At 39.1% G+C, this 10,597-nt stretch overlaps 1 protein-coding gene across 1 annotated transcript; it reads right to left on the bottom strand.

The window, feature by feature from the left end:
- Positions 1-575: 575 nt before the first annotated feature.
- adirf (adipogenesis regulatory factor) lies at positions 576-10,172 on the bottom strand. The gene is made up of 3 exons (XM_072912268.1): positions 10,007-10,172; positions 9,880-9,942; positions 576-902 (listed from the first exon to the last, which is right to left on the bottom strand). Exons 1-3 carry the CDS (start codon positions 10,083-10,085, stop codon positions 799-801), a joined length of 246 nt encoding a protein of 81 aa, XP_072768369.1. The 5' UTR covers positions 10,086-10,172; the 3' UTR covers positions 576-798.
- Positions 10,173-10,597: the final 425 nt, after the last annotated feature.

The following is a 10,597-nucleotide window of genomic DNA, read 5'->3' as shown; positions in this document are numbered from 1 at the left end:
TACGACAAATAAATGATCCTCATTACAGAATGAAGTCTGGTAAAAAAAAAAAAAAAATATTGGAAAATGTGTTATGTTGCAGAGAAAAGTAGCACAGAGCCTGGAGGAGACTGGAGGAAGCCACCCACACAGAAACACTCGCACACAACGCCGCCTTTCATATTCCCTCCGAGATTTGCTTTCCTCATGCCTAAAAGCCTCCAAATGTGCTCACTTTGACTCCATGTTTATGTATGCTTACTTTGAGGGGTTTCAGTGTTCCAACGGACAGCAATAGTAGGTTGCAGCATGGGGGGGGGGGGGGGGGGGGGGGGGGGGACACACACTGTGTGCTGGGCCAAGTATTCACACCGCTTATTCAAAAGGCCTCCACCAATCGCTAACCCCCACAGAGTCCTGTTGCCTAGCGACGGCGTAGTGTGATGGAAGGAGGTGTGTTGCCCATGGCCAAGGTGTATGGTTAAATGAACACGCTCCCCGCCAGCCTTCCAAAAGGCCGTCTTGTCAGCAAGCGCTGCTTATGTAATGGCTCGTTAGTGAGGGCTCGACATTTTGTACAAACACGAAGAAGGAAGAAGCTTCATTTGAATTTTATTTCACAAAATAGTCACATATTCATAATGGTTAGAAAACATCTAGAATCAAGTGAAAAGGGGGTGAAAATGCTTCTTTTTGGAATAATATAATGGTGTTTCTGCAGATCCCTTTCCAGCATGTTTATTCAAACCTGCCGAGCATGATGGTGATGATGGTGATGATGGTGATGATGATCCAGGTTTAGGATGAAGAATGAAGGGTTCATTTAGTCTCTAGGTTCTGTCCAAACTCCTTGATGGCGTCTGTGGCCTTGTCGGCAGCTTTGCCGATGGCTGCTTGACTCTGTTTGCCCGCCTCTTGAGCAACTGCACCACGGCCAGCAAAAGGAGACAATTAGTATTCATATTAATAAATTAGGACTGTCAAAAATAATGTGTTACATCCTGTAAATGTGTGTTAGTCATGTATGATGTCTTTTTGTTATTTTTTTTTAATTTATTTATTTATTTTTATTTTTTTATTTTTTTTTATTTATTTTTTTTGTGTGATGTGTAATGTCTAGTGTTTAAATGTATGGCAGTGACAATGAATTTCCCCAAGGGGACCAATAAATCTAATCTAATCTAATCTAATCTAATCTTATTTTACCTGAAAGGCGGCACAGCTACGTGATCACTGACAAATGTACAAACCCCGTTTCCGTATGAGTTGGGAAATTGTGTTGTGTTTTTTAGCCTTTGTTCTAGTTTTGCCAACTCAATATGAGTCCAAAGAAAGCAATGGACAAGCGATGTGTGGTTTGAAACACCCAAGAGGTACCCACAGCGTTGTCGACATTGCCTCCCATTCTGTGGCGGGAAGTGGATCGTACCTTCCATTTTCAATCATTCTAGCAACTTGGCTGTTAAAGTTAAGGAGTTTTGTGATTTCAAACTGTGAGTGCACCACAGGGCTTGTGAAAACGTGTGTGCTTGTCGGCAGGGCAGCTACAAAAAGAGGACTTTTCTTGTGGCTTTCCTGAATAGGGTATCGTTGATCCATCACCCCCTTATTATGTTTGTGTGTTCAAAGTGTACAAACTTTTACTAAAATATAGACTTTTGCTGATGCTGGAACCTATTTTTCATAGTTACGTTGTTTCTTATGGCAAAATTTGCTTCAATGTACAAACCCCGTTTCCATATGAGTTGGGGAATTGTGTTAGATGTAAATATAAACGGAATACAATGATTTGCAAATCCTTTTCAACCCATATTCAATTGAATGCACTACAAAGACAAGATATTTGATGTTCAAACTCATAAACTTTATTTTTTTTTTTGCAAATAATAATTAACTTAGAATTTCATGGCTGCAACACGTGCCAAAGTAGTTGGAAAAGGGCATGTTCACCACTGTGTTACATGGCCTTTCCTTTCAACAACACTCAGTAAACGTTTGGGAACTGGGGAGACACATTTTTTAAGCTTCTCAGGTAGAATTCTTTCCCATTCTTGCTTGATGTACAGCTTAAGTTGTTCAACAGTCCGGGGGTCTCCGTTGTGGTATTTTAGGCTTCATAATGCGCCACACATTTTCAATGGGAGACAGGTCTGGACTACAGGCAGGCCAGTCTAGTACCCGCACTCTTTTACTATGAAGCCACGTTGATGTAACACGTGGATTGGCATTGTCTTGCTGAAATAAGCAGGGGCGTCCATGGTAACGTTGCTTGAATGGCAACATATGTTGCTCCAAATCCTGTATGTACCTTTCAGCATTAATGGTGCTTTCACAGATGTGTAAGTTACCCATGTCTTGGGCACTAATACACCCCCATACCATCACAGATGCTGGCTTTTACACTTTGCGCCTATAACAATCCGGATGGTTCTTTTCCTCTTTGGTCCGGAGGACACGACGTCCACAGTTTCCAAAAACTATTTGAAATGTGGACTTGTCACACCACAGAACACTTTTCCACTTTGTATCAGTCCATCTTAGATGAGCTCAGGCCCAGCGAAGCTGACCGCGTTTCTGGGTGTTTTTGATAAACGGTTTTCGTCTTGCATAGGAGAGTTTTAACTTGCACTTACAGATGTAGCGACCAACTGTAGTTACTGACAGTGGGTTTCTGAAGTGTTCCTGAGCCCATGTGGTGATATCCTTTACACACTGATGTCGCTTGTGGATGCAGTACAGCCTGAGGGATCGAAGGTCACGGGCTTAGCTGCTTACGTGCAGTGATTTCTTCAGATTCTCTGAACCCTTTGATGACATTACGGACCGTAGATGGTGAAATCCCTAAATTCCTTGCAATAGCTGGTTGAGAAAGGTTTTTCTTAAACTGTTCAACAATTTGCTCACGCATTTGTTGACAAAGTGGTGACCCTCGCCCCATCCTTGTTTGTGAACGACTGAGCATTTCATGGAATCTACTTTTATACCCAATCATGGCACCCACCTGTTCCCAATTTGCCTGTTCACCTGTGGGATGTTCCAAATAAGTGTTTGATGAGCATTCCTCAACTTTATCAGTATTTATTGCCACCTTTCCCAACTTCGTTGTCACGTGTTGCTGGCATCAAATTCTAAAGTTAATGATTATTTGCAAAAAAAAAAAAAGTTTATCAGTTTGAACATCAAATATGTTGTCTTTGTAGCATATTCAATTGAATATGGGTTGGAAATGATTTGCAAATCATTGTATTCCGTTTATATTTACATCTAACACAATTTCCCAACTCATATGGAAACGGGGTTTGTATATAGAGTATTGTTGGCAGGTTTTGGATGGTTATTTAGAGGGTTTTGTGGGCGGAATAGAGAGCCCCCATTGACGCATTATTCATGTATTTATTTATTTAGGACTTAGACTGCATAGACTTTATCAGCACTAAAATATATTCATATAATTCAAGACGAACATGCCTCAAATAGGACTTCAACTATCAGGTACAGCTTACTTAGACAGTTTCAAATAATTAGCCCGCGACCCCGAAAGGGATAAGCGATAGGAGATGGATGCATGGATTTTGTGAGTAGTACAAAACATAATAAGGTTCTTCTATGAAAAACAGAAAACAGTGAATAGAATTAACAAATTTGATATGACCCCGGTCCTCATTCATGCTGGTCCTCATTAAAATCGTCCATGTTTGCCTCATTTACGAGCGACCTGCTTTCATTTGAGGTATTTAATGACTGATTCTATTCTTATTGTTGAACTTGAATGAAGCATACAGCCTAATATTACATGAGTACATGTGGGTGTAAGTAACACAAGTGGCAAATAAGTTACAGTCTTATTCAAAATCTAAAAATGTAATTTTTTATTTATTTCTGAATTATTCAAACCATTAATTTGAGGAAACTTATTTTTAATCATTTGAAATGATCCAGCCATGTAATCGGGTCTTTTTGAAGTCTGACACAGAGCCGTCCTTTCGAGAATGGCTAATGTTCACCTCTAATCCCGAAAGAGTTAATGTTCAGTTTTCTGTTCACTCTAGAAGACTATTTAATTTCTCACTGTGGAAACTAAAACAGAATGTTCAGTTTGCCTTACGGGGCCACCTCTCCCTATATGGAGATCAGGGCCATGCGATCCGTGGGGAACAAGCTTGTGTAAAATCCCAATTACTGAATGAAAGAGCATTTCATATATGACATTTTACCGCAAATACCTTTCTAGCCCCTTCCTGCTCCGTCACTGATAGGAATGTAATGTCACATTTCAATTGTCCTATGTGGCATGTAGTGTGAGTGCTGGCCTTGTTACTACAAGGATGGGTCAGGAATTATGTAGTTATATGAATTATGTAACATATACCGTATTAGCCACTACTTTTTTTCCCCCATGCTTTGAACCCAGTGGCCTTATACAAATGTGCGGATAATTTATGTTTTTTTTAATTCGTTAACGGTTATTATGGAATCAAACAATGTACTAAAATTATCCACTTTGAGAAACAATTCAAACTCAAAGTGTTTACAAAGTACAAGGAAGAAGAATCCTGATAAACATCTTCAACCTCAATAAAAATTAGAACATTTCATTAATCACCTAAAGCATGGGTGTCAAACTCTGGCCCGCAGGCCAAATTTGGCCCGCCGTGTAATTTCACTTGGCCCTTGAGGCGATATCAAATTAACACTGGAGCTGGCCCGCCGATTATATACAGCGGCGGTGCCGCGGTAACGCCTCATTCACCACTACTTGTCATACTTGCCAACCCTCCTGGGAGACTCCCAATTTCACTGCCCCTCCCAATAATAGTCACATCTGCTTTTCATCCAGTCCAAGGAGTGCTGGCCCAGTCACATGATATGTGCGGCTTCTGCACCGTAACACAACATAAACACAGCAGAACAAATACCCAGAAGCCTTTGCAGCACTAAATCTTCCGGGACGCTACAAGGTGTGTGTGTGTGTGTGTGTGTGTGTGTGTGGGGGGGGGGGGGGGGGGTTTGGGGGTTGGGGGGTTGGTGTTAGCGGGGAGTGTATATTGTAGCGTCCCGTAAGAGTTAGTGCTGCAAAGGGTTCTGGGTATTTGTTCTGTTGTGTTTATGTTGTGTTACGGTGCGGATGTTCTCCCAAAATGTGTTTGTCATTCTTGTTTGGTGTGGGTTCACACAGTGTGGCGTATATTTCTAACAGTGTAAAAGTTGTTTATACGGGCACCCTCAGTGTAACCTGTATCGCTGTTGATTAAGTATGCGTTTGCATTCACATGTTTGTGCATACAGACGCCACACATATTTTGTGATCGGGCCGGCACGTTGTTAGAATGGATGAAAAGCGGACGTGACGACAGCCCGTAGTCGACGTTAACGGCAGTGCCTTTAAGGCACGCCCCCAAGACTGTGGTCCGGGCACACTACGAGATATAATAGTGTGCCGAAAGAACACCTTCGTTCGATAATGAAGGTTGCCTCAGCTCAAAGCCTGAGCCCCGACATTAATGAACTAGCATCCAAGAAAAGATGGCAGGTATCTGGCTTGGGCACATCAGATTAGATCAGTGTGTTGCAAACTGAGCAGTTTAAAGTCCTGATTGGTTGGTTTATTCATTGTGATTTTATTTTCAAATTTATTAGCCTGTGGAAAAAGTTAATGTTGATATTTACCTCAGAAGGCTGCAAATAGAAAAGAGGCATTCAATTTTTATTTAAATTGTATTTGATATGCCATTGATATTTTTTTGTTATTATTATTTGAAACTGGATTTTGCATGTCACTATAAAGTTATATAAGCCTTGCTTGTTCAATATTCAATGCAAAACTTGTTTGGGTCCCTATTAAAAGGTGCATTTGTTCAATCTTGGCCCGCAGCTTTGTTCAGTTTTAAATTTTGGCCCACTCTGTATTTGAGTTTGACACCCCTGTCCTAAAGGATGAATAAAGACATAAATAACTTTAATGTTTTTTTTTTTGATCATCCGTTTTACTGTCGTGTTACAGACACAGTTTGGAAACAATTAAAGTATGTAAGAAAATATTTACTAAATATTTATATGTAAATATCTCATTTCACAACGTATCGGTATATATCTGCTGCCTAAAGTCCGGTGCGGCTAATGCAGGGGTGTCAAACTCATTTTAGCTCAGGGGCCGCGTGGAGGAAAATCTGTGCACACGCGGGCCGGACTATTAAAATCATGGCATTAAAACTAAAAAAAAAAAGACAACTTCAGATTGTTTTCTTTGTCTTACTTTGGCCAAAAATAGAACAAACACATTCTGAAAATATTACAATAAAAATATAGAAAAAAATACCGGCAGGAAGGAAAGAAGAAAGTGAATTTTATAACTGAATACATTTACACATGCATAAAAATGTGTTTTCTTTTGTATTTTTTTTTTTTTTAATGTTTATGACAACCTTTTTCCAAAACACAATATAGAATGTGATATAACAGGATAATGCATACATTTATCATTTGTTTTCAAAATGGTTAGGAAAAAAGTGGGACCCCAAAAATTTACTGTGGGACCCCGTTTTGAAAATTCCTAGCGCCAACACTGATGGAGTATTGGTGCGTGCAAAACAGCAGCAGGCGGCTGTGGCCTGCGGGCCGGTTCTAATACTAATCAAATATCATCCTGGGGGGACCTTGACACATAGGGGCTAATGCAATAACAAACATTTTATTTCTTTTAAAATTAAGTGGGGGCAGCTTATAAACCGGTGGTGGTTCATTGTCGGGAAAATACGGTAATTATCGAACAATTTATTTCTCATGAATTCATTTTAGTAGTAAACGTGCATCGAATGAAATTTGAGTTTGATTAAAAAAAGTATACAAATCCTCAACATTATTATAATGTGTCTCAAAATAAGATTCTGCCCAGGGGTGGCCCTGTTGCCTTATAAGCATAGCTGAAATTAGGCAAAAAAAAAAAAAAAAGGCCAAAGAGGGGATAACAGACTGAGAAGTCTTGTTTGAATTTTACAAATTGGGTTAATAAACATAACTTCTGACTTGTTTTAAGTTGTAATTATTTTTCTCATTTAATTAATCTACAAACCCACGTTTCCATATGAGTTGGGAAATTATGTTAGATGTAAATATAAACGGAATACAATGATTTGCAAATCCTTTTCAACCCATATTCAGTTGAATGCACTACAAAGACAAGATATTTGATGTTCAAACTCATAAACATCATTTTTTTTTTGCAAATAATAATTACCGTATTTTTCAGAGTATAAGTCGCACCGGAGTATAAGTCGCACCTGCCCAAAATGCATAATAAAAAAGGAAAAAAACATATATAAGTCGCACTGGAGCCCGGCCAAACTATGAAAAAAACTGTGACTTATAGTCCGAAAAATACGGTAACTTAGAATTTCATGGCTGCAACACGTGCCAAAGTAGTTGGGAAAGGGCATGTTCACCACTGTGTTACATGGCCTTTCCTTTTAACAACACTCAGTAAACATTTGGGACTGAGGAGACACATTTTTTAAGCTTCTCAGGTGGAATTCTTTCCCATTCAATCTATAAAACTACTATCGATGTGCAAAATCGTTATTTTCAAATTAAAATTATTTATAACTTCTTACCCACGGGGAAAATGGTAACATTATGGAATATGACAGAGTCAGATGATTGCCGATTTTGTTGTCAGGAGTCTGTATCCACCCTGCTTTTGTTTTGGTATTGTCATATTGTGTCTTCGTTTTGGGTGGAAGTTGAAAAAATGTGTTTAAGGATTGGTTTGTTCATGAAGCTTGATGTGGTTTCTGTTATTTTGGGAGAGTTAATTGACAATCATGATTTAATCAATTTAATTATAGTACGCGGTAAAAGGTTTATTTTCAAGGCCAAAAACAGATATTCACTTAGTATTACTTTCTTTAAAACATTTATTCAGTCTTTTTTAACTTTAGAAAGTTGCATGGTTGAAAACGATAATGATGCCAAAAAACATAAAAAAAGATGGGAAGTCCTCAAAGGTTTATGTTGAAAGTGTAATTATGTTTATAGATTATATGCTATCTGTTGTTGTGTTCCCTAATTTGAGTGACCTGGACATAATCTGGAATGTACATAAATCTTTTTTTTTTTGAAAATGTAATTTTGTTTATATATTATATACAATCTGTTGTGTTCCCAAATTTTTATTTATTTATTTATTTTTTCAGTGTACATGAATGAAGGTGTGTTGCTGAGCCCGACTTGGACATTATCTGGACTGGACCTGGTTTTAAAAACCCTTTAAACAAATCTAATTTCATTTACAACCTGGTCTGGTGAAGATAAGGTCTTTTTTTTTTTTTTTTAAAGATAAGATAAATCAATATTTTCTTGGATAAAAAAGAAAGTAAAACAATATAAAAATAATTACATTAAAAAAATAGTAATTAATGAAAATGTTAGTGGACCAGCAGAACATAAATCATGTGTGCTTCAGGGACTGTGTCCCTTGCAGAAGTGTTGTCCATGTTGTGGGAACCAGAACATTAGTAGCAGAAATAAACAACCACTTTTGTGTGAATGGGTGTGGATGAGTGTGAATGGGGGAGGGATGTTTTATCGTGTGTTTTTTCTATGTTGATTTAATTAAAAAAAATAAGCAGGGGCGTCCACGGTAACGTTTCTTGGATGGCAACATATGTTGCTCCAAAACCTGTATGTACCTTTCAGCATTAATGGCGCCTTCACAGATGTGTAAGTTACCCATGTCTTGAGCACTAATACACCCCCATACCATCACACATGCTGCCTTTTACACTTTGCGCCAATAACAATCCGGATGGTTCTTTTCCTCTTTGGTCCGGAGGACACGACGTCCACAGTTTCCAAAAACTATTTGAAATGTGGACTCGTCAGACCACAGAACACTTTTCCACTTTGTATCTGTCAATCTTAGATGAGCTCAGGCCCAGCGAAGCCGACAGCGTTTCTGGGTGTTGTTGATAAACGGTTTTTGCCTTGCATAGGAGAGTTTTAACTTGCACTTACAGATGTAGCGACCAACTGTAGTTACTGACAGTGGGTTTCTGAAGTGTTCCTGAGCCCATGTGGTGATATCCTTTACACACTGATGTCGCTTGTTGATGCAGTACAGCCTGAGGGATCGAAGGTCACGGGCTTAGCTGCTTACGTGCAGCGATTTCTCCAGATTCTCTGAACCCTTTGATGATATTACGGACCATAGATGGTGAAATCCCTAAATTCCTTGCAATAGCTGGTTGAGAAAGGTTTTTCTTAAACTGTTCAACAATTTGCTCAGGCATTTGTTGACAAAGTGGTGACCCTCGCCCCATCCTTGTTTGTGAATGACTGAGCATTTCATGGAATCTACTTTTATACCCAATCATGGCACCCACCTGTTCACCTGTGGGATGTTCCAAATAAGTGTTTGATGAGCATTCCTCAACTTTATCAGTATTTATTGCCACCTTTCCCAACTTCTTTGTCACGTGTTGCTGGCATCAAATTCTAAAGTTACCGGTAATGATTATTTGCAAAAAAAAATAAAAAATGTTTATCAGTTTGAACATCAAATATGTTGTCTTTGTAGCATATTCAACTGAATATGGGTTGAAAATGATTTGCAAATCATTGTATTCCGTTTATATTTACATCTAACACAATTTCCCAACTCATATGGAAACGGGGTTTGTATATATGAATGAGGTAGATCCCCACGACTTGAAAAGTAGCTCGCCTGATGATTCTAAAAACACCCATTTAACTTATAAAATCAATGCATTAAATGTTTCTAACATATTGCTCAACAGCAATAAACATACAGTTAATTGATTACATCTAGAGATTATCAACTGCACATTAGGCAAAATCTGAGAATTTGATCTCATGACATTGTGCAGTTTTTGGTGTGTTGGGTACCTGCATTGGCTGTTTCTTTGGAGGAGTCTGCCACCTGCTGCACAGCTTCTTGAGCTGCCTGCACTAAACAAAATCAATCGCCATTAGGGAAGTCAAAGTTCAGTGTTTGAATATACCGTACAAATACCTGCTGTGTCTGTGACCCCTTTTACCGCTGAGTGGCTGCTGCCTTTGAGGCCCTCAAAGGACTTCTTCAACGAGGCCATGGCTCCTCTCTCGGTCCCTGCAGGGTCCTCTGCATGGGTCTGAGGCAACCACCGTTTAATACCCTCGGTTTGAGCCTGACTGACACTGGTGAGCCGGCACGTTCCAGCCGGATTAACGCGAACAAAACTACCTGAAAGAGACCTGATCGGACCGGCATCCTGGCAGCCGTGCCAAGTGCCATCGCCCAGTCAGCAGATTCTAAACATCCTGACACGTCTAACAGGAAGAACAAAGCAACACATGGTTCAATAAATGAAATGGGTAACACTTTAGTATGGGGAACATAGTCTAAGTAACAAAGACTTAGAGTTATTTGGTTATGGTTAGAGGGTTATATTGTATAATAAGGCCATGCAGAATAAGGCATTAATAAGTACTTAATAATGACTAATTAAGAGCCAATATGTTACTAATTTGCATGCAACTAATTATTGGTGAATATGTTCCCCATACTAAAGTGTTCCCATGACATGTTTACACATAAACTAGGTCTGTCAAACATAAGGAGTTA

The sequence above is a fragment of the Nerophis lumbriciformis genome, linkage group LG35 (assembly GCF_033978685.3).
Source record: "Nerophis lumbriciformis linkage group LG35, RoL_Nlum_v2.1, whole genome shotgun sequence".
Lineage (NCBI taxonomy): Eukaryota > Metazoa > Chordata > Actinopteri > Syngnathiformes > Syngnathidae > Nerophis > Nerophis lumbriciformis.
Note: the sequence above shows the minus strand (reverse complement) of the source record. Positions and strands in the feature narration are given on the sequence as shown.